This window comes from Cnephaeus nilssonii, assembly GCF_951640355.1.
Source record: "Cnephaeus nilssonii genome assembly, chromosome: 21".
In the NCBI taxonomy this organism is placed as follows: domain Eukaryota; kingdom Metazoa; phylum Chordata; class Mammalia; order Chiroptera; family Vespertilionidae; genus Cnephaeus; species Cnephaeus nilssonii.
The window spans coordinates 41,515,448-41,539,709 of NC_137092.1; the positions used below are offsets into that span (position 1 = coordinate 41,515,448).

Genomic DNA, 24,262 nt, shown 5'->3' on the forward strand with positions numbered 1-24,262 from the left:
TTACTTAGGAGGCTGGTGCCAGATAAATTTTATTATATTTAGAAAAAAAAAGTAACTGGAAATAAAAGTAAGTCATTCAAAATGAATGAGAGTTTTTAACACCCTACCCACCCTTAATGGCAGCATTTGGACCCACCGCCCAGGCCGGTTTTAACCCAACCGAGGTGCTGGAAGGCAGAGCACACAGTGGTGCCCATCAGGCCGAGGAGGGCGATGGAGCCCAGGGCTCCCCTGCTCCGTTTGCTGGGCTCTGGAGGAGAAGGAAGAGAAGAAGAGCAGACGTTACGGGCAGCTCCACAGGGACGGCCGTCAGCGTCCGCGAGCCCTTCGCTCCGGGCGGCAGACGGCCTGGTCAGAGAGGCCAGCCCACCTCACGCAACGCCATGCGTCACGACAGGGCCGCTTGGGCCTCAGGAAGTTACAGGACAATCGTGGGAACTGCGAGGCCCGGACCTGGGCCGGCCTCCCCCTTCTTTAAAGATGGAAGGGAGCAGAAACTCCCCCCTCTGTCTGTCAGCCCCAGGCGTGAGGAGCAGGGCCTGGAGTCACACTGCCTGGCTCCGAGTCCTGGCTTATAGATTCCACCTATAGCTCTGTGACGTAGAGAGAGCCTTAATCTTTCCAAGCCTCAGTTTCCCCATCGGTGAAAGGAGATGCTATCATCTCCATCACAGAATTGCCAGAAATTTTGAAATAGCGAGATGCGAAGTTCTTAGAGCAGCAATGGACACAGAAAGTGCTCGATAAAGGTAAGTTTTGTTACTGTTCAAAGGCGAGTAAAAAGAAAGACGGGAACAGACCTTTCGCCTAACCCTCCAGTCCCACCCCCTTTCCTTAAAGTCCTGCTAAGAAGGGAACCGGCCTCAGATTTGCACTTTGCTTCCCTGGCGGGAGCTGTGTCCTTACCTCCCGTGTAGTAGCCATAGGCATAGAGAACGCGTCCCACGATCCAGGCCAAGCCCAAGCCCGACACGACTCGCTAAAAAAAAGGGGGTGGGGGGGCATGTTAGTGTTTGCATTCAGGGAATAGGCAGAGCGGTACTGACATCTGGGGTTACCGCGCAATGTTTTAGCAAAAAGCTAACCATGTCACTCGTGCCACGAGCTGGAGACGTGCTGCTCTGGCAGCTGGTGCGGACCAGAGGCTGCGGAGGCCTAGTCCCAGCAGGGGGACGCCTGCACGCAGTCAGGACTCGGGCAGGAGGACACTTTCTGGCCAAGGCAGGGCCAAAAGGCACGCAATCGGGCTCAGGAAACCCGCTTGATTTACACAAGGCAGAGGGCAGACCAAGTCCACGGTCCACAGGGCTACAGTGGCCTGCGAGGCCATCCACCCCCTAACGGACCACGTCGCACACTCAGGTGCCTGCAGGTCAGGTCCCTGAGACCAGGGTCAGCTGGATGGTTCACCGCCATAACCTGAGGCCATCAGTGAGTGTTGGTTGCAAGAATGAATGAATATGCAAAGTAAAACACGCATGGACGTGAGCCTAATAGAGTCAGGCCTGGGTTCAAATTCTGACTCTTCTATCCCGTAGCTAATTGACTTTGAGACGGTTACACAGTATCCATGATGTTTCCCCTCATCTGTGGAAAAAAAAAAAAACCCCACAAGGGGAAAATCTGCCTGCTTTAAAGAACTCTGTTAACACAGACAAGAGGGTGGTGAAGGTCTGGGGCAGGGACGGGGGTGGGCTGAAGAGGGTTAATGGGGAAAAAGGGGACATATCTAATACGTTCAACAATAAAGATTCAAAAAAGCACCACAGTTCTGCCCAGCCGGGTGTGGCTCAGTGGGTGAGCATTGACCCAGGAACCAAGAGGTCACCAGTTCGATTCCAGTCAGGGCACATGCCCAGGTTGTGGGCTCCATCCCCAGGAGGGGGCGTGCAGGAGGCAGCCCATCAACGATCCTCTCCCATCACTGATGTTCCTCTCTCTCCCTCTCCCTTTCTCTCTGAAATCAATAAGAATCTATTTAAAAAACCAACAACACAAAAACTCTGTTAGAAGTAACTGATTGAAATTCTTTAAATAAATACACAGGGTCTAGAGGAAACACATCAGATCCCAGACGACACCCCGGGAACAACTCACCGGGTGGTACACACCCCCCACAGCGAGGAAAAACAAGAAGGGAGGGTACACTTCCAACCTGCAAGAGAAGAAAGACTTTTTAAAAGCGCCCTGTGTAAGCGCGGAGGAGCTCTTACTAAACGCTGACGGAGGGAGACCGGCCACCGCCCGCCTCGGTCAGAGGGCACGAGGAACAGGAGCGGGGCGCCGTCTGACCGGCTGCGAGGGGCTGTGACTCGGGCGGGTTTCCTTGCAGAGCGCGGGCCCTCGCTCCCTGGGCTGGGGGACTCAGTATCACCTGGAGCAGCGGCTACACCTCCCGCAGGGGGTGCGGCACGGGAGACCGCCTTGGAGGGGTCACCCAGGACGCCACCATCCTAACACTCTTCATTGTGCTTACGGTCCAACCTGCTCACTTAGGGTTTTTAAATGATACTTTTAGTGAGAGCCCCTGATCGCCACCGTCGCTCTTACAGACAGGGCGCCACAGGCCGGGTGCCGGACAGAGGCGCCCCCCTCCCCCCAGGGCGTCTGGTGCCGAGGGCCCACACTCACGTGTTCTGGTGGGCTCGCTGGATGCAGTTGAAGAGGTGCCCGTTTTCAGGGTCGGTGCTGTACATGATGGGATACTGCGGACACAGAGGGCTTGCTGATCAGACGGTCAAGACAGTTAACACGAGCCTGGACGCTAATCTATCCCAAGCTTCTACGTCGGCTTAAACATCTGCAGTGACCAGGGCTGGGTTCTCAGAGGCAGCGCCACTCGGCTGTCAACACCCAGGAATAAGGGAGGGGGCAGCTGAGCCACAGCCATCGCCGGGTTTCTGACACATTGCAGACACCACGGGGAACACCCTTCCCACAGCCCCCGGGGCCCCGACAGGGGCAGCGGGAACGGGAGAGAGTCCTGACGGGCACTCCGTTAAAGCAAAGGAAAGAAACGAGGTAGGAGCACTTAGAAGCAGCTCGAGTTCGGAGTCTAGTGATAAGTCACTAAACAGAACCGCTCCAGGCCAACGGCAGCAGCCGTCCCTCTGGACCAGCCAGAAGGAACGGGGATCAGATGGGCCCCCTGCCGGTCCGGCGGCTCAGGCCAGCGCACGGCAGCACCACGCACCTCGGCGTGGACACGGGACAGTGGCCTGGGGGAGCCACGCCGGGAAACAGCGCTGCCTTTGAACCCTCCGCAGAAACGTCCTTCCTGGCGAGCAGCTCCAGCCCAGCAGGCTGTCCCCTGCCGGCCCACCTGGCCTTTCTGCAGGAGACCTGCCCGGCGGCGCCCGGTTTCCTGCCTTCTTCCTTTCTGGTCCAGTAGACGCTGCCGCCACTGACCACTCGCCTCGCCTCCCGCTCCAGGACGGAAACAAGTTCTCGCCCAGACCATGTGTTCCCACTCACCTCCACCTTGTACTTCTTGCGGGCCTTGGCGACGTTGAGGGCGAGATGCGCCACCATGATGAAGCTGGCGGCCCCGGTCAGGACCACGAACCCGTACTCCTTGGAGAGGACGGCCATCTCGGCTCTGCGGGGAAACGGCAGGGACACCAGCCTGGGGCGTGCGCGCAGGAGCAACGCACACCTGCAGGCCACAGGGGCGCGGCGCTGCCTGGAAGGGGTGGCTGGAGACACTGCTGTGTTCGCGCACAGAACTTAAAACTGTAAGGATGAATGTTCACAGACCGTCCTCGGCATTATCGTCCATTCTCCCTCGTGCTGGGTTCTCCATCAACGCGACCTTAGGAGCCGTGTCTAACCTCTCAGCTGCTCGCGAGCGCCGCCACCCGCCCCTCTCCAGGATGGACCCGGGGGGAAGGGCTGTCACTCCTGGCCACTCCTCCTGGCCATTCAGGGAGGCCACCGAGGGCGGGCGAGGAGACAGGCTGCCCACCCCCCTTCTCTTCTAGAAGGAGCCATTTCCAAAGTGTGGAAAATCAGCTCCGTAGTTATCAGAACAAAAATACGGGCTGGATTCTGAGCACCTCTTTGAAAACAAACGGCGGGGCTCCCAGCCTGCCCCACATCCTTGGGCCGCCAGGCCATTGAGAGGAAGCTGTCTCTGTCCCCAAACACTGAAACCAGCACATTTGGTTTAGGTCAAAGTTTGCAAGTCGGGAGTCGGCTTCCAGACCCAAATCTTTGGACAGGGCGCCGGGCTCCCGGGCAGGTGGGCACACCGTGCCTGGGCCGCACCTTCAGCTCATGGTCACTCTCCCCAAGCCCACCAGCGCCAGGCCTTGGCTCTGCCCTCCTCGCGGCGCCTCCCTGCCTCATGGGTAGCCTGGCGCTTTGCTAAGGTGACGGGGGTGGCTGCAGAGGGCTGCAGTCAGCGGGCATGGGAGTGCTGCCCTCCCGGAGGCTCCCCCTGCAGGAGCCGCAGACACCTGGTCAGGTGCAGGAGCACAGCACCCAGCCAGGGAGGAGTCCTGCTCCCTCGCCAGGGCGGCCGGCACGCCCCGAGGCTGGGATCCTGCCAACACAGAGCCAAGCTCCGCTGGGGTCGCCGCTAAGCTCCCCGGAGGGAGTCTGGCCAAGCACCGGCTGTGTGCTTAGAGATCGATCCCTGTGGGATCGATGCCACGCCGGGTGCTTTCAGGAAGGGCCCCTCCAACTGCGGTAATGCTGTCTGGCTCCCTGGGCAGGAGGTCAGAACCCAGGAAAGCAGGCACCGCCGCTGCTGAAAACAAAGCAGGGACTGAGTCACGGCGAAGGCTCGTCCTTTAAGGAGGGAACCAGCTTAGCTCCCTCAGGGTGCAACCACCTTAATCATTTGCTGAATTCTTTTTCCCTAGGAATCCAGGGCAAAGAGAGGGACGTTTCCACGCCTTAGAGATCCGGCCTTGGTGGTTCAGGCCAGGTGCGTGCTGGGACGGGAGGCAGCTCAGTTCCCAGCGGCCGCACCCAGCAGCCCCAGCCGCACCCGCGCCCTGCCAGCCCGGGCCAGCAGATAGCTCGGGGCAGAGCTCCGGGAGCTGATAAGTGGCGCGGAGGCCCTGGCTGGTGTGAGCACTGCTGCGGGCGGCACACCTCTGCTCTGTGTCACCGGCAACCCTTCCACCCACTCGGCACGATATGGCCGGGCGGGAACTCCGCCCCGACCCCGCCTTCTCCGGGTGCTGGACACGCAGCCAGTCCCAGCGTCTGTTCGCAGCTCAGCTTCCAGGCGGCGAGGAACACTTTGCAACTTGCTTGTTCGTTAATCATCTTACAGTGTTTACGGTTATACGTTAAAGTTTACGATTTGTATAAATAAGAGTGCATTTAGGCACATACAGGGTGAGGCAAAAGTAGGCTTACAGCTATTGGTATGGAAAATGATACAATAATTAATGAATAATAATACAAGAATAAACAATGTTTCTCGAACTCACAACTGTAACCCTACTTTGCGCCGCCCTGTGCCAGGGAGGATCTGGTCTGTGCAGCACACGGTGGGGAGGGGAAAGGTGTGGTCACCAGAACAGCCTGCGATAGGCTGCCAATACTCCTGCATTATTCTTACCTCTCGGCTCATTCATTCCACGGGGAATCTGCTTGGTTCAAAGACACCACCTAGCTCTACTTGTAATTGCAAACCCAGACCCGGTACAGATGTCCAAGCCAAAAGGACTAAATGGATAACGCACCCATAAAACACACTGCTGGACAACCATTAAAAATGGCCCTAACCGGTTTGGCTCAGTGGATAGAACGTCGGCCTGAGGACTGAAGGGTCCCAGGTTCGATTCTGGTCAAGGGCATGTACCTTGGTTTCGGGCACAACCCCAGTAGGGAGTGTGCAGGAGGCAGCTGATCGATGTTTCTCTCTCATTTATGTTTCTAGCTCTCTATCCCTCTCCCTTCCTTTCTGTAAAAATCAATAAAATATATTTTAAAATATCAATAAATCATACTTTAAAAAAAAGTGACAAATGTCGAAACAGAGTTCATTTTTAGCATGTTAGGTGAAAAAAATAATGTGTATATGCAGTATAGTCTTAGTTTTCTCAATAACAGAAGAAAATATAAAAATCATGAGCCTAGTTATTTCCAGTGGCTGATGTGTATATTTTCATTTGCACTTTCCAATAATTTCTGAAAGGAGCAAACATATACCCAAAAACTTCTATAAAAATGGCCTGACAGCCCAGCCAGTGTGGCTGTGGACAGAGCGTCGGCCTGCAGACCAAAGGGTCCCGGGTTCGATTCCGGTTAAGAGCACGTACCTCGGTTGCAGGCTCCTCCCTGGCCCAGGCCCTGGTTGAGGCACTTGCAGGAGGCAACCAACCGATGTGTTTCTCTCACATCAATGTATTTCCCTCTCTCTTCTACTCTCCCTAAAAATCAATAGAAAAATATCCTCAGGGGAGGATTAAAAAATAATAATCGTAAGAATGGCCTGACAGTGATGGGTGATGAAGAGATAGGAGCAGGTCGGACCTGTGGCATGAGTCCTGACCCCCACCCTTCCCGGGTGGTCATGGGGGACTCTGTAGTGAGGACGCTGCTGGGCTGAGTGTCTGAGTCAGAGCCTGGCTCTCACACTTCCTCTCTGTGTCCTGGGAAAATTAGCGTATTTCAGCAGCCTGCTTCCCCACCTACTAAATGGAGGTCATAATGTACCTACCCACCTCTGTGGTTGTGAGGTTAAGTGCAGGAGGCGCAGCTTGTAACCCCAGCCCAGATGTTCGACACTTAGCAAGTGCTCAATAAATGCTGTACATTGAGTTATGTTATACATGCAGATGTTCTGTTGACTGTCTTTGCCCTGATCTCTATACTAATAAAAGGGTAATATGCTAATTAGACCAGGCATCTTCTGGACAAAGCCATGGTGGCAGGGGCTGAGGCAGAGGTGGTTAGGGCCGATCAGGCCAGCAGGGGAGAGCAGTTAGGGGGCGATCAGGCTGGCAGGGGAGGGCAGTTAGGGGTGATCAGGCTGGCAGGGGAGGGCCTTTAGGGGTGATCAGGCCAGCAGGGGAGGGCAGTTGGGGGCGATCAGGCTGGCAGGGGAGCAGTTAGGGGGCGATCAGGCTGGCAGGCAGAGGTGGTTAGGAGTGATCAGGTGAGCAGTTAGGAGCCAGCGGTCCCAGATTGGAGAGGGTGCAGGCCAGGCTGAGGGACCCCCTGCTCCTGTGCATGAATTTCATGCACCGGGCCTCTAGTATAATAATAAAAATGTAATATGCTAATTAGACAGGACATCCTTCCAGAAGCCAGGGCTGTGAGGGAAGCCGGGGTCCTGGGTGCCAGAGGGAAGCAGGCAAATCAGTAAGCAGATACTCAATTCCAGATTTCCCCCTTCACAGCCATGATCAGAAACTGGGTACAAAACGCCCCACAAAAACGAAACTGCGTGGGCTGGGGCAGGGCAGGAATGGTACTCGCAGAGGCTGACTCCTGGCAGACTGGAGAGGAGGCAAAGCGGTTCAGCCACGAGAAGGTTAAGTTGAAAGTTTAAAGGAACTTGAATCATTCCATCCAGTTTTTGCTTTTTAATTAGACAAATTCTGTCATTGGTTTAAGAGAAGAGACCCCTTGGGAAGTGTTTCCACTCCTGGCCGACTTGGCGTTGTTTATGACTCGTCTCCGGGGGCACACCGTGGAGGAGCGGCGTGGGAGCGCTGAGCTGCGCTGGGTTCACGCAGCTCGGTGACCCCGGGGCCTTGGATGAGCGCTTGGAACACCATCTCTTCTGTGCAGCCGGCGAGAGGACAGGTGTGCAGGTGGCTTTTCAGAAAGCTACCAGGCGGCACTGCAAAGCCCCAGCCCTGGCACGCTCTCACGCTCAGCCCTGGGAGGCTGTCTCAGCCCCGCAGATGCGCTCGGCTCCGGGCCTGAGTGAGCCACCGCGTCCAGGCATCTGGCTCAGGTCCGCCCTCCTGCTCCTGGCTACTTAGATTCCAAAGGGGAGTTTGCTTCCTGGCGTGGATAGTTACTGAGTCTAAGAGCATGGAATTCCTTTCTTCAACCACGACATACAGAGCACTTACTGTATGCCAGGCACCGTTAGGTGTGGGGGTACAGCGTGAGCAAGATGGGGTCCCTGCCCCAAGGCACCGCCATTCTCCAGATGACAAAAGGCGAACAACAAACACGCAAACAAAACTCAACTGAGAGTGGCCTCCGCCATGGAGGGCAGGGCCTGGCTACTCTCTCAGGAGGCCGTGGGCCTCTGCCGTGGCAGCTGCGCCGAGTGAGGAAGAAACAGCCGCACAACGTCCTGGGGAAAGAACAGCAAGTGCAAAGGCCCTGAGGCACAGTGGCACGTTCAAGGTCAGAACGGTGGCCGGTGTGGCGAATGGTGGGAATCATAGATGAGGTTAGAGGGGACGGTCCAGATTACAAGAGGGACCTTACAGGCAGGGAACAGGCAACTCTTCTTGCTTCTCCCTCCAGGGTCTCGGACGAGAGGCGCCGAGGAGGAGAAGCTGGGAGGGTCGGTGAGGAAGCACCACTCCCCTAAGGGACGGTGACCGGCGACGTGAGCCGTCACTGACTCTAGTGCGTGGGACGAGCTCTCGAGGTAGGAGGGCCCAGAACAGCGCAGACCCTGGCGGCAGGGAAGACACCGTTCTGATGGGAAGAGGTGGCCCCGGGACCCTGATGGCAGCTTCAGGGGAAGGGGGAAGGTGGGAGGCAGTCCTGCCTCCTAAGTTGGCTCATGGCCAATCCCGCCAACAGGGCCGCACGCCTGTCCTGCCCCTTCCCAGGAAGCCTCTGCCTGTGCGCGTTCGCACACCTGCCTCACGCTGACCAGCGAGCCAGTGACCATGCCCGTGGACACTGACCAGGGCACCCGGCCCACAGCTCCAAGTGCACTCGCCCTCCTAGGACACACGGGTCTCCCACGTACGTGTTCTATAGTAATCTGCACGTCGACAGAACCTCAGTGGAGGCTGCTGTTCTCTGTTCTAGGCCGCAGTTCACCTGCAGGGTTCGCTGCAACACGCCCTGCCCTGGAGTTTCTGGCCCAGTGGGTCCCAGTGGGTCCCGGGGGCCTGGGAGTCTGCCCTTGTAACACGTGCCTCGGCGAGGCTGGGGATGCGGTCGGGACCACCGTTTAGGAACGTTTCCGGAGGTGTTGATATTGTCCAATTCCATCCCACAGGCATGGTCCCGCCTCCGTCGCCCTGCAGCACCCCGAGCTCCAGGGGCTGAGGAGCCAGAGGTGGTTTGCAGAGTGAGCTCCGTCCAGCGCCCAGTGGCCCCGCACACTTACTCCTGAAGGCGTGCCCACCGCAGACCGGTTCCTTCAGTCAGCTCCAGGACGCGGGCTCAGAACCAAACAGGTGGGCCAGAGCTCAGGACCTGCTGGGACGCCTCCGCAGCCTCAGCGGCGACAGCCGCTCGTTCCCAGCTCTCTCCTTGGTCACGTCACTCACCGGTCAGATGTCCCCCTCATCAGATCAGTCAGAGCGGAAGGCGTTTCACCTTCCAAAGTGATGCTCCTTACGCTCCGGGAGGACCTGTCAGCCACTTCCAGACCATGGATCAGGGGTACCTGACATTCTCTTTTTTAAATACATATTTTTATTGATTTGAGAGAGGAAGGGAGAGAGTGATAGAAACATCAATGATGAGAGGGAATCATTGATCGGCTGCCTCCTGCACGCCCCCCACTGGGGATGGAGCCCGTAACCCGGGCATATGCCCTTGACCGGAATCGAACCTGGGACCCTTCAGTCCTCAGGCCGATGCTCTATCCACTGAGGCAGACCGGCTAGGGGAGGGGTACCTGACATTCTGAACATCGGCGCCATGACTTCAATGAAAGTGCTACTTAAGGATCCACGGGCCCTCCAACTACTCCTGATGAGTTTTCATCCCAGAGGCAGGAATGGCAACGCGGGAAACAGCGTCAGCCTCCACCCGCACTCCTGCTGTCAGACCCGGTGCCCACGGAGTGCTTCTCGCATGCCAGGCACGTGACAGTTTATGTACATTAACCCTCATCCCCACAGCGACCCTGCGTGGGAACACTGTCATCGTCCCGTGTACAGACGAGGAACGGAGGCAAGAGGAGTGCGTAAGCTGCCCAAGGCCCACAGCTAGGGAGGGCAGAACTGGGGTCTGAACTGGGGTCTGAACTGGGGCAGAGGGGCCTGTGTCCTGCTCGGCACTACCACACAGGCTGTGGGGGGCTAGGGGGGGTAGAGGGAGGAGGGGGTGGGGGGGACCTTACTTGGGAGTTCGATCACTCCTTCCCCAGTCGGGGAGCGATGAGGGGGCCCCTCCACTAAGCTCCCCTCGGGGGCAGTGCCGGAGCGACACCCGGCTCCCCCAGGACAGCAGGGCACAGAGCCAGGCGGGGGACATGTGCCAGGACCACGAACTCTGCGAAGACAGACAGAGTTCTTCCTTCCTTTCCACCCGCTGCCCTGGGCTTCTTTCCTGGGCGGGCGATCAGGGCTGCTCGGAAGTGGCAGGAGGAGGCGTCCTCCCGTCCCTCATTAAATAGGCGTCAGCGGCGGGTGTTCCATAGGCGCCCCGTGATGACTTTGGTAAGGAACCTAATTATTTCTGTCGTTTTTAAAACAGCAGCACCTGGTTATAACTTTCTGACTTATTTATGGAAGTAGTATCACTAGCCCAGCACGATTTTTTGAGGATATTCCAGGTTGGGGGGAGGAAACTGGGAAGAGTGCCTGGAAGCAGTGGGGGTGGGGTGGGGGGTGGGGGGGCAGCAGGAAAGCCTGGCCGAGGTGGGCTCCCAGGGAGGTAGGAGCACAGGGGTGCCCTGGTGACCCCCGGGCCAAGAGTGTGTGGGCCAGGTCTGGGGGTTGGAACATCACCTCTTCTGTGCAGCCGGCGAGAAGATGCAGGTGGCTTTTCAGAAAGCTGCCAGGCGCACTGCAAAACCTCACCCCGGCGCCATCACACCCAGCCCTGGGGGCTGCTCTCAGCCCTGCCCATCTCACCCAGCCCTGGGGGCTGCTCTCAGCCCTGCCCATCACACCCAGCCTGGGGGGCTGCTCTCAGCCCTGCAGCTCACACCCAGCCCTGGGGGGCTGCTCTCAGCCCTGCAGATCACACCCAGCCCTGGGGGCTGCTCTCAGCCCTGCCCATCACACCCAGCCCTGGGAGGGCTGCTCTCAGCCCTGCACATCACACCCAGCCCTGGGAGGGCTGCTCTCAGCCCTGCACATCACACCCAGCCCTGGGGGCTGCTCTCAGCCCTGCCCATCACACCCAGCCCTGGGGTCTGCTCTCAGCCCTGCACATCACACCCAGCCCTGGGGGCTGCTCTCAGCCCTGCCCATCACACCCAGCCCTGGGGGCTGCTCTCAGCCCTGCACATCACACCCAGCCCTGGGGGCTGCTCTCAGCCCTGCAGATCACACCCAGCCCTGGGGAATGCTCTCAGCCCTGCACATCACACCCAGCCCTGGGGGCTGCTCTCAGCCCTGCACATCACACCCAGCCCTGGGGAATGCTCTCAGCCCTGCACATCACACCCAGCCCTGGGGTCTGCTCTCAGCCCTGCACATCACACCCAGCCCTGGGGAATGCTCTCAGCCCTGCACATCACACCCAACCCTGGGGGCTGCTCTCAGCCCTGCTGATCACACCCAGCCTGGGGGGCTGCTCTCAGCCCTGCTGATCACACCCAGCCCTGGGGAATGCTCTCAGCCCTGCACATCACACCCAGCCCTGGGAGGCTGCTCTCAGCCCTGCACATCAAACCCAGCCCTGGGGGCTGCTCTCAGCCCTGCACATCACACCCAGCCCTGGGAGGCTGCTCTCAGCCCTGCTGATCACACCCAGCCTGGGGGGCTGCTCTCAGCCCTGCACATCACACCCAGCCCTGGGGGCTGCTCTCAGCCCTGCTGATCACACCCAGCCCTGGGGGCTGCTCTCAGCCCTGCACATCACACCCAGCCCTGGGGGCTGCTCTCAGCCCTGCACATCACACCCAGCCTGGGGAATGCTCTCAGCCCTGCACATCACACCCAGCCCTGGGGGGCTGCTCTCAGCCCTGCACATCACACCCAGCCCTGGGGGCTGCTCTCAGCCCTGCTAATCACACCCAGCCCTGGGGCTGCTCTCAGCCCTGCACATCACACCCAGCCTGGGGAATGCTCTCAGCCCTGCACATCACACCCAGCCCTGGGGGGCTGCTCTCAGCCCTGCACATCACACCCAGCCCTGGGGGCTGCTCTCAGCCCTGCTAATCACACCCAGCCCTGGGGCTGCTCTCAGCCCTGCACATCACACCCAGCCCTGGGAGGCTGCTCTCAGCCCTGCACATCACACCCAGCCCTGGGGGCTGCTCTCAGCCCTGCTGATCACACCCAGCCCTGGGGCTGCTCTCAGCCCTGCACATCACACCCAGCCCTGGGAGGCTGCTCTCAGCCCTGCACATCACACCCAGCCCTGGGGGCTGCTCTCAGCCCTGCCCATCACACCCAGCCCTAGGGGCTGCTCTCAGCCCTGCTGATCACACCCAGCCCTGGGGGCTGCTCTCAGCCCTGCTGATCACACCCAGCCCTGGGGGCTGCTCTCAGCCCTGCTGATCACACCCAGCCCTGGGGGCTGCTCTCAGCCCTGCCCATCACACCTAGCCCTGGGGGCTGCTCTCAGCCCTGCACATCACACCCAGCCCTGGGGGCTGCTCTCAGCCCTGCCCATCACACCCAGCCCTGGGGGCTGCTCTCAGCCCTGCACATCACACCCAGCCCTGAGGGGCTGCTCTCAGCCCTGCTGATCACACCCAGCCCTGGGGGCTGCTCTCAGCCCTGCTGATCCGCTGGGCCCAGGGTCCCCGGGCCTGAGTGAGCCCCACACAGCCCACACCTGGCTCAGGTCCCGCCTCCAGGGCCTGTGCTGACATTTTCCTGGAAGCCTGACTAGCCCTGCCCTGCTGTTCCGTCCTGGCCCCACTCACCTTATCTCACTGGGCCAGGGTTCCTTCAGCTACACAGGCGTCAGCCGACACCCCGAGGCTCGGCCCTCCTGGGCTCCCCTCTCCTGGGCTCCCCTCTCCAGGGCTCCCCTGTCCTGGGTTCCCCTGTCCTGGGCTCCCCTCTCTAGAGCTCCCCTATCCTGGGCTTGGCCCTCCTGGGCTCCCCTGTCCTGGGCTCGGCCCTCCTGGGCTCCCCTGTCCTGGGCTCCCCTGTCCTGGGCTCCCCTCTCTAGAGCTCCCCTGTCCTGGGCTCGGCCCTCCTGGGCTCCCCTGTCCTGGGCTCCCCTCTCTAGAGCTCCCCTGTCCTGGGTTCGGCCCTCCTGGGCTCCCCTGTCCTGGGCTCCCCTGTCCTGCGCTTGGCCCTCCTGGGCTCGGTCCTCCTGCACCACGGACTGAAGGCCGCTGCCAGCAGTTCCTGGGGCAGCCACCACCACACGGAGCAGAGGTGGGCTTTCTGGACCCAGCACTTGCCTGGAATAATCGATGACTTCTGTGCTGTGGGAGTTACAACGTATCTTTTACTAAAGTAAAATCAGTCAGATGTTTCAAGGGAGAGAGGGTCCCCCTTTCAGCTCCCTCTGCCCTCAAACAGACAGACAGACAGACAGACAGACAGACAGACAGACACGAGGCAGCATGGACAGTGGTACGTCTGCGTGTAAGAGCATCCTGAGATCAGCCTGCGGTCTGTCACTGATGTCTTGTTTATGCACCAGGAGTGGGACGATCACACGGCACTCACTCACCGGGAGCCTTTCCCCAGCGAGTGGCGAGCACCCTGACCTGGCTGCCGGCGCTGTGAGCCAGCCTCCCTCACACAGGCCCCTTCGTCCCACGGCGGCGCAGACACCATTCATGAGACTGCCGTGAGGATGCGAGCAGGTTGTGCTGGGCCCACCTCGCCAGCCTGAAGCACCTGGGCGGCTGCCCAGCCTCGGCTCTGCCTCCGGGGGGTGTGCACAGGCCCAGGCCTCCGCCAGCCCAGCAGCACAGCTGGCCTCCTGACACGCGGAGCTCGGGGAGAGCCCGGGAGCCCGGAGGAAAGCATCGAAGAGCAATTCCATTCCCATGCAGAGAGAGGGGAAAGGCAGTCCCCGATTTCTGTGGGTCCCGCTGTACCTGCCGACGCTGGGTCTGTCACTTCTGCGTTACACACACCATGGCACCTGTGTGCTTGCCAACGTTTCCGGCGACAGCCAGACTGAGAAAGAGCACGTGGACATTTAAGAGGAGGAGTAATAACCAAGAGAGGAGGCAAACCTCTTCGCCACGGCCGCGCGGGTCTTCAGCAGACGGTTCTCCGAGGGTGAAAGTGACACGCTGGTGGAAGAGTCATTGTTTCTCTGATTACAGACTCAGTGAGGCCAGCGGGACAGGGCACAAAGCGGGGCTGTCCCAGCACCCCGATTCTTCAATTCCTCATCGGGAGGACGGAAGATCTGTCCTTTTTAGAGATAACGGTGCCATAGTCCAAATATATTCAGCTTTATAGTTAAACTAGAGGCCCAGTGCACGGAATTCACGCACGGGTAGGGTCCATAGGCCTGGCCGGTGATCAGGGCTGATGGGGGCCTTCTGGCTGCTGGCCGGGGCCTTCCTTCATTCTGTACCACCCCCTGGTGGTAAGCGCACGTCATAGCAAGCGATCAAACTCCCGGTCTCCCAGTTGAACTCCCGAGGGGACACTTTGCATATTAGCCTTTTATATATAGAGATTAGAGGTCCGGTGCACAAAATTCATGCGGGGGGGGGGGGGGGGGCAGCTCAGCCTGGCCTCCGGGACCCCTTGCAATCTGGGACCCCTCGGGGAATGTCCGACTGCTAGTTTAGGCCTGATCCCGCAGGGATCCCCAATCCTGCAGGATCTGGCCTAAACTGACAGTTGGACATCCCTCTCGCAATCCAGGACCGCTGGTTCCTAACCGCTCGCCTGCCTTCTTGCCTCATCTCCCCTAACCACTCTGCCTGCCTGCCTGGTTGCCCCTAACTGCTCACCTGCCTGCCTGATCGCCCCTAACTGCTCACCTGTCTGCCTGATCACCCCTAACTGCTCTCCTGCCTGCCTGATTGCCTCTAACTGCTTCTTCCTGCCTGATCGCCCCTAACCACTCGCCTGCCCGCCTGATTGCCCCTAACTGCCTCTGCCTGAGCCCCTGCCACCGCAGCTTCGTCTGGAATGATGTCCGGAAGGTCATTCATCTGTCCGTTCTAATTAGCATATTACCCTTTTATTAGTATAGCTAGCCACCACTTGGCCATATATATATTCAAGGGTCACGTGTTTTAATCCCAGCACTTTGGAGAACTGAGTTCATTCCTGCACTAGGAGTCCCTTGACCTCCCTTCCCACACTTGTCCCCTACGCTACAATGTAGCCGGTCACCTCATGACTCCGGAAGGAAGTGTCAGCAGAAGCCACAACTCCGGGATGACTCACCATGGAGTCCTCAGCGCCTTCCACTGCCCTGCGCACAGCCCCGGGCTCCCCGCAGCGACACCGCACAGAGGGAAGTTCCCGGAGATCCCAGGCAGAACCGTAAAGGGAGATTCCGCCCAGGCAGAGGTAGGAAATGCCCCAAGGTGCGCAAGTCTGCCAGATCCCGGTCGGTGCGTCCACACTGAGTGTTAAGAGCAGACACGCCCTACCTGCCGCCTTCTCTCTGGAGGTGACTGTGAAAGGCACACAGGAGTCCGAATGGAACTGAACCCCCGGGAAAGCTGCTAATTGAGCTTCAGGAATCTAAGAATAGTAGGTCTGTAATGAGACGGGACAGATCCTAGGTCCCTTTGCTGGTGGGAGGACACTTTCCCGACAGATTCTTGACACAAAAGACTCCATGGGTGAGAGTCCGTGACTGGTGACACTTCACCTGGGGGCCCGGTCACACTGGACCACCTGGAGCTCGGCCTCCCAGGTGACGGGCTCCGGGGCCAGGCTCCGTGGTCCGAAGGCCGTGACCTCAGAGGCAGGGAGAGAGCAGGGGAAGCCACGGACACAGAAGAAGGGAAAAATCTCAACAACTGCTTATTGGTTAAAGTCTCTGCCAGACGAACCACTTCCCTGCGAGGAGTGCCTGCCTGGTGCCCACCTGCCGCCTTCTTCAGTCCTGCTCAGAAGGGCTCCTCCCGCCCGGCCCTACTAAGCGCCATGCTCCACGGGAGGGCACGGCCACAGTGGTGACCCAGATGGAGAAGGCAGAGTACAGTCAAGGAGGGACAGAGCACAGGAGGACCGTGAAACGGGGGGACGGATGGAATGATGGCTGCGGGACAGAAAGTGTGATGTGGGAGAGAACACAGCAAGCACACAGGCAGGGAGGCGGCTGTATTTGTGGGAGGAAGAGAAAGGACAGCGTGTCTGGAGGTGTGATGGAGAAAGAGTGGTTGGAGAAATAAATTATTATCCATACTACTTATTACTAGCACATGCATCATTTACTGCGCGTCAGCACTGTTCTAAGGAGTTCACCACTATTAACTCATTAAACCCCTCAGAGCATTCCTAGGATATATTATAACTTCCATTTTTGCAGAAGAGGAAACAGCATCAGAGAGGTTAAGTCATCTGCCCAAGGTCACACAGCTGCCACAGAGACTGCCTGGCTTCACACAGCCAGGCAGCCTGGTTCCAGGGTCTATGCTCTCAGCCCTTGGCTATCTTACCTCTCAAGGAGGTTGGAGCCACCTTTGACCACATCTGACCTCTTTTGAAACTTGTCCACTTCCTCAGACTCTCTTCTTATTTGCAAGAATAGAAAGCTAATAATTAACTCCAAACCTGTGACTGATTAAAGCCTGAGATATTTCTAATTGGAAGAAAGAAAAAACCTTGGAAAAGGTTCAAAAAGGAACTTAAAAAAAAAAAAAGCATGCGGGCACTACAGTATGGCAAACGAGGGGAGATTACAGAACGGAAAAACGTCCTCCGGTCTTTCAGGCATTCAGGTTTGCAAGGGGCAAGGCAGCCCAGAAATTGGCACTTCGTTTTTATTTTTATTTTTTTAGGGCCTTCCAGTAAAAACCGGAAGACCTGATGAACAAATTCAAAAAGAGCTGTAAGCACTGGCACTTCATTTTTATAAAATGATTTCCCATGTAACCTGTCCCTTAACTGGCATTACACAGGAACCGAGGATCATGGGGAAACAAAACCCTGATTTCCAGAAGAGGAAAAAAAAAATCTCCAATGAGTCACACTGACACCATTTGGATTTTCCATCACAAGAGACACGGGCCGACCGCAGTTAACTCTGCAGAGTCCCCACTAGGGTGCCAGCCATTCTGAACGAAGGAACCACCTGGGCTGCTGGCTCCTGCCCAGGACAGGGGTCTAACTCTCCATGCCTGTCTGTACCAATCATTCACATTTCTTAGGCTGGAGAAATAAAATATCACTTGTTTTTAAAAAGTGTACTAAGGCACCAAAGCATTAGGACCCAAGTTCCAGTTAGTAAACAGGTCAACTCTGGAAAGAGCTCAGAGGGGGCCGTGCAGTTCCAAATGCTAAAATCCTTCCAGGGATTTGCAAATGTATTGGGAAGGCAGGACAACTGTCCTGTCTCCTCACTGCTTTTCTCCCCAGAAACAGAGTTAGGGAGACACTGTAAGAGAGTGCAGCAAACTCAGGAATTCTATTTTACACAGCAGCCACCTACCTGATACCTGCTAAATTCGTCTTTTTCAGGAGGATGGTATACTCATAAGGAGTATTAATGAATCCATTGCAAAAACTGTAGCAACATATTCTTTTAAACAAATATTGCTTAAAAAATGCGAAATGAGCCCTAGCCAGTTTGGCTCAGCGGATAGAGCGTCAGCCTGCGGACTGAAGGGTCCCGGGTTCGATTCTGGTCAAGAGCACATGCCTGGGTGATGGGCTCAATCCCCAGTAGGGGGTGTGCAGGAGGCAGCTGATCAATGTTTCTCTCTCATTGTTGATGTTTCTAGCTCTCTCTCTCCCTTCCTCTCTGAAATCAATAAAAATATATTTTTAAAATGGTTCCTGGTCAGATGTGGTGGGCAATGGTGTTCTGAATATGGATTCAGAATATTTCAATGCAAATATAGGGATCAGTCTATTTAAATGCAGCTAGCTGTGCAGTAGGCACTAACTAAATTACTTTTGGACAGATGGACTTGCCGTCCATTTCATTCCAGATGGGTCCAGGGGCTTTTCAGCATTTCTCTGGATAACGGGGAAGGCTCTTCTCTCACGTCTGCTCATTCCATTTGCTGTCCTCCAATGAGGAGGTTCCTTTCAGAACTGTCTCCTCGGAGAGCTAGGCCAGCAGGAGGACTTCTAAACGGGGGTGTGGGAGTGTGGGGGGTGGGGAGACTGCCCTTCTGCGCTTTGTGAGTGCAGCTTGTGTCTCCACCAGTGCATCTGTTTTATATATAGTAACGGGTTCAGGGGTGAAGATGATGCTTGACAGAGTTTTCTATTTCTGTAACATTGTGTCAGGAGGAAGCTAAACAGAACTTCTTCCCAGGGGTGAAAAATATTTATTTGGATTTAGATGTTAGTTGTGTTTAACTTCGTTACATTTAGCTCCTAGGAGGAAAAACATTCTTGATCCCTCTACTCAGATACTAGTGCACTACATTGAACTAAGTAAACCATAGCCTATAACTCTGACCAGTACCCTCGGGTCCCTCCCAGCACTGCGGGCTCCGGCGGAGGCACAGAGGAAGCTAACGCCGGGCTCTCCGCACCTAGGTCCCGGCACAACTGCAGAGCGGTCCGTGGCCTTCATCCAGGAATCCGCTTCTCCAGTTTAGGGACTGGAGGCCCAGCCCCACCCTCTTGGCTCTGCTTTCCCTTGACCTCCCTTCCCACACTTGTCCCCTACGCTACAATGTAGCCGGTCACCTCATGACTCCGGAGGAAAGTATCAGCAGAAGCCACAACTCCGGGATGACTCACCATGGAGTCCTCAGCGCCTTCCACCGCCCTGCGCACAGCCCCGGGCTCCCCGCAGCGACACCGCACAGAGGGAAGTTCTCGGAGATCCCAGGCAGAACCGTAAAGGGAGATTCCGCCCAGGCAGAGGTAGGAAATACCCCTCTTAAAGGCTCCGATGCAAACCGACAAACGTTTCTGTGGGGCAGGAGGAAAACAAACACGATTCCCCGGGGGCTCCCGGAAGGTCCCCAGCAACACAGCCGCAGCCGCAGCGGGCGCAGCGCTCCAGGGTCGTTTAAAACCCGGTGTTACCGGTGGCCCTGCCCTGCCCACTGCCCCGCAGTGCCCGCACGCCTATTCTCCGCACCAGAGCTGCAGCTGGCAAGGTCGGGCGCACAGTCCGGGGACTGGAGGAGAGGGAAGGAAGGGACTTGGAAGGGTTGACCTTGAGAATCTCTCTGAGTTGCAGATGGCGCGGCAGGGGCCAGCTGAGACGCTGCAAACCACACCAACCTGGGGAGGATGCAGGGCAGGAGGGCGAAGGGGATGGAAAGGTAGAAAGAAAGCTGCAGACAGTCAGGGGGAAAGAGAGCGAGTCTCTATTCAGCTCGGGTTGGCAGAGATATGGGTGGTGCCCAGCGCAGGAGCTGAAGTGCCCCCAAGGGCCGGCGCGCCTCGCTGCCCGCAGGTGCGTGCACTCACCTGGATCACCTCCGAAGGGCTGGTGCAGACCGCAGCTGCCAAGCGCAGTGTGGGTGAAGTGACCAGGCCTTGGGCAGGGCGTGGCGTGGCTCGAGAAGGCCCCGCCCCGCCATAGGCCCCGCCCCCGGAAGCGCTAGGCCACGCCCCCAAGGCCAGGCTCCCAGCGCCGCGATTCCTCCGAGTGCCCGCCCCAGGCTCCAGGTTGTGAGCCAGAGACGGAAATTTCTTCCCCCTCACGGTTGCCTACTAATTTAGCCCTTCCACTCCAAACTTTATTTATTTAGTCCCTTCCGCCTTCCTAAAGTGACCCACCAGCTCATGGTTCCTGGGTTGGGTTTGCAGAACGGTCGCACGTTGGTAATTTGTCCCAGCACAGCCACCGTAGCTGGCTTCTAGGCTCTTAGTGGCGGGTGAGGCGCAGGCTTGTACGGCGCATGCGCCGAAGTCGGAGCGCTGCGGGCGGGGAGGGGAGGGGATGGGTGCGGCCGGTGCTTGGTGCCTCGGGCGGCTGCCCTCGCCGAGGGAAGGGACTAGGGTGTTGGGGCCCGCGCGTCTCCCTAACTAGTAGAGCCACTGTGAGTCCCTCGCTGAGAGCCCGAGCCGAGCCCTGCCGCGTGGTGGCCGCGCCCGCCCTGGCGCCCCGTCCGCCGGCTTGGGTCCCGCCCTCGCAGTTCTGTTTCCGGGACCTGGGCGGCACCGCCCCGGGACCACAGACCCCGGTCCCGAGCTGGAGCCGCACTTCGCCTGGAGTCCAGGGTCCGCCCCGGGCGGCTGGGCGGTGGGCGCGGCCGAAGCAGCGGCACTGGCCGGCGCGGTGACCCTCCCGGCCGGCGGGCTCGTGCTCCGGCGCCGGGCGTCGAGGTGCGGAGAGGCCGGCCGCCGGGTCTGGGCGGGTGTGGGGTCCTCGGCTGGGCTGTCAGACCCACGCATCCAGTCCTGCGGGCGCCGCAAGGTTTACTGTTGCTGTTTGAGCAACCTCCGAGCATTCTCACCTTTCAACTTCTTAGGCTCAGAGGTTTTGTATTGTAGGGTTTCTAGCGTGTTGCCGATAAAGGGCTTGTTTCTAGGGCTTGAACGTCGAGGGGAAGGAGGTAGGAAAGCATTTCTGCCTTTTGGAGGGACATGTTATTGCCTGGACGTGTGCCGCGTCCCCGCCCCCCTTCATATCGTGAAACCTAATCCCCACTGTTGGCACTGGGAGGTGGGGCCTGTGGGACCAGATTAGTCATGAGGGTGGAGCCCCACGAATGGGATAAGCGCCCTGATGGACCCCGGAGAGCGCCCGTGGCCAAGACTGTCCTCTGTGTGCGAGGAAGCAGCTCTCATCAGACACGGAACCAGGCCTTGATCTTGGCCTGCCCTGCCGCCAGGACTCCGGAAATAAATAAATGCCCGCTGTTTAAGCCACCAGCCTGTGGCGTCTCTCTCCTTGCAGTCTGTGCTACAGACTAAAGGCGGCCGGAGGTGGGAGGAGGAGTGATTCCGGCCCCTCCTTCCCCTTTGCCCTGTTTGACCACAGAAAGGGACTGAACAACTCCGGACCTTCTTTTAAAATTCTCATTACAAAAGCAGGGTGTGTTTATTATGGAAACTTTGGAAACAGGCTTTTCTAGCCTCTCCATTAAAAATTGCAACTTTTGCCCTAGCCAGTTTGGCTCAGTGGTTGGAGCATCAGCCTGCAGACTGAAGGGTTGGGGCTCCATTCTGGTTAGGGGCACGTACTGGGATTGCAGGCTTGATCCCCTGCCCCCAAGGGGCAACCAATCCATGTGAGTCGATTTTGTCTCTCTTGTCTCTGCCTCTCCCTTCCACTCTTATCTAAAAATCAATGGAAAAATTGTCCTCGGGTGAAGATTAACAACAAAAATTGCAACTTTTTTTCTCAAGGCACTTCTTATTCCTTTCCCCACTTTATTTTGTACCATCTGACATATTGGTATTAACATAAAAACATTCAAACCTGTAAAGAATTTTTGTGAGTTTATTTGAGCCAAACTGTCAACAATTGCTGGGAAGCAGAATCTCAAGGAATTGAGATAATGCTCTGGGCAATGGCGGGTTACATCTATATTTATACACTAGAGGCCTGGTGCACAAAATTCACGCACTGGGGGTGGGGGATCCCTCAGCCCAGCCTGTGCCCTCTCGCAGTCCGGGAGCCCTCAGGGGATGTCCGACTGATAGCTTAGGCCCGCTTCCTGGCAGTGAGACATCCTGCTGCGCTCACCAGCCGTGAGCCTGGCTTCTGGCTGAGCGGTGCTCCCCTTGTCGGAGTGCACTGACCACGGGGGCAGCTCCTGCGTTGAGCGTCTCACCCTGGTGGTCAGTGTGCGTCATAGTGACTGGTCGTCTGGTCATTCCGATTGTTCCACCATTTGGTTGATTTGCATATTAGCCTTTTATTATATAGGATTGCAATCAAAGGCAGGGGCGTAGGTGGGTTACATGAAATCCATTGGTGATAGATTAGAGAGGCGGGAGAAAGCAAAGTGGGGAAACTGGGATTGGATAAAAGGTAAAATGATAGACACATGCTTAGGTGGGTGCAGGAACAATTAACATGATAACAATGTAGGAATTTGTGGTCTCTGTCCTGATGCCCAGCACATTAGGTTGTGCCCTGAGGGGTCCAGAAAAAGGGAAATTACAAGTTACCCAGACATTTCAAAGGGTATGTTATTATAGATGCAAAAAGACACAGGCTCAGTTAAGGTAAAGGTTGACCTTGTCTGTGAAGATACCGGCCTAGGATGTAACTGCCCACCATAACTGTTTTTAGTTAAAGTTTAATTTCAGACCATCCTTTGTGGTTACTTTAGGTCTGAGTTTGCAAGACTGCCATGCAGGCCTCCCCTGAGCTTGTCAGGTCAGCATGTGGCCCCTTCCGTCCACATTGGGGGATTCAGTTAAGTAACTTGTTTATGGTCTGGCTCTCCCAGTCCAGTATAAGTTGCATGAAGGTGGTGATATTGTCTATTTACTGCCATATTCCTAGTGCTTTGTAGTGCCTGGTATACAGTTGGCACTCAATAATCATTTGTTATATGAATGCATGAATGACTTTTCCATGAAGCCTGCACCTCCAGGCGACCACTTAGAGAGAAACATAGGCATGTGCCCTGACCAGGAATCAGACCCACAACCTTCTGGTGTATGGACGACACTCCACCATCTGAACCACCCAGCCAGGGAGGTGCTGTAAACACTGATAGTCACATTTTCCTCCCCAAGAGCCCAGCAGGTGATGTTTCTGCGCAGTCCACGGGAGCCCATCCGCATTGCCCACAATGCTGGCTGTTGTCATCTTCGATGTTTGCGAGTCTCATAGGCATTTCATTTTTGTGTTGATTTGCATTTATCTAATTACTAGAGGCCTGGTGCACGAAATTTGTGCATAGGGGGGGTGTCCCTCAGCCCAGCCTGCACCCTCTCCAATCTGGGACCCCCTCGAGGGATGTCCGATTGCCCGGGCAGTCCCTTTCACAATCCAGGACTGCTGGCTCCCAACTGCTCGCCTGCCTGCCTTCCTGATTGCCCCTAACCGCTTCTGCCTGCCAGCCTGATCACCCCCTAATCACTCCCCTGCCAGCTTGATTGATGCCTAACTGCTCCCCTGCCAGCCTGTTTGCCCCTAACTGCCCTCCCCTGCAGGCCTGGTCACCCCCAACTGCTCTCCCCTGCAGGCCTGGGTCCCTCCCAACTGCCCTTCCCTGCAGACCTGTGTCCCTCCTAACTTCCCTCTTCTGCTTTCATTGTGTTCCATAGATTTTGGATTGTTGTGTTTTTTATTGTCATTGATTTCTTGGATGTTTTAAATTTCTTCTTTGATCTCTCTGGTAACCCAGTCATTGTTTAATAACATGCTATTCAGCTTCCAAGTGTTTGAATTTTTTGGATTGTTTTTATTATAGTTTATTTCTAATATTTTGCCATTATAGTCTGAGAAGATGCTTGATATGATTTCAATCTTCTTGAATTTGGGGAGACTTTGCTTGTGACCCAATATGTGGTCTATTTTTGAAAATGTCCCATGCCAGCACCCATTTTTTTTTTCCCCAATTTTTTTTTATTAAGGTATTATATGTGTACATATCTTGCCATTGCCCCCCCCCCCACTCCCATATATGCCCTCACCCCCCAGAGTTTTGCGTCCATTGGTTATGCTTATATGCATGCATACAAGTCCTTTGATTGATCTCTTATCTCCCCCATCTCTCCCTAACCTTCCCCCTGTAATTTGACAGTCTGTTTGATGCTTTACTGTCTCTGTATCTATCTTTTTGTTCAATTTTATAATGTTCTTTATTATCCATAAATGAGTGAGATCATATGGTATTTTTCTTTCATTGACTGACTTATTTCACTTAACATAATGTTCTCCAATTCCATCCAGGTTGCTACAAATGATGAGAATTCCTTCTTTTTTATGGCAGCATAGTATTCCATTGTGTAGATGTACCACAGTTTTCTGATCCAGTCATCTGCTGACGGGCACTTAGGCTGTTTCCAAATCTTAGCTATCGTGAATTGTGCTGCTATGAACATAGGGGTGCATATATCCTTTCTGATTGGTGTTTCTAGTTTCTTCGGATATATTCCCAGGAGTGGGATTACTGGGTCAAATGGGAGCTCCATTTTCAGTTTTTTTGAGGAAACTCCATACTGTTCTCCACAGTGGCTGCACCAATCTGCATTCCCAC

At 56.5% G+C, this 24,262-nt stretch overlaps 2 protein-coding genes across 2 annotated transcripts in view; one reads left to right on the forward strand and one right to left on the reverse strand.

Annotated features, from left to right (window-relative positions):
- MGST3 (microsomal glutathione S-transferase 3) lies at window positions 1–19,703 on the reverse strand. The gene is made up of 6 exons (XM_079761968.1): window positions 19,563–19,703; window positions 3,475–3,598; window positions 2,632–2,705; window positions 2,098–2,155; window positions 907–979; window positions 1–250 (listed from the first exon to the last, which is right to left on the reverse strand). Exons 2-6 carry the CDS (start codon window positions 3,589–3,591, stop codon window positions 114–116), a joined length of 459 nt encoding a protein of 152 aa, XP_079618094.1. The 5' UTR covers window positions 3,592–3,598; window positions 19,563–19,703; the 3' UTR covers window positions 1–113.
- Window positions 12,583–24,262, forward strand: part of RXRG (retinoid X receptor gamma) — a gene marked incomplete at its 3' end in the record, with an annotated part of 147,052 nt that continues 135,372 nt past the window's right edge. The window contains exon 1 of the mRNA XM_079761967.1: window positions 12,583–19,007. The remainder of the gene's footprint in view (window positions 19,008–24,262) is intronic.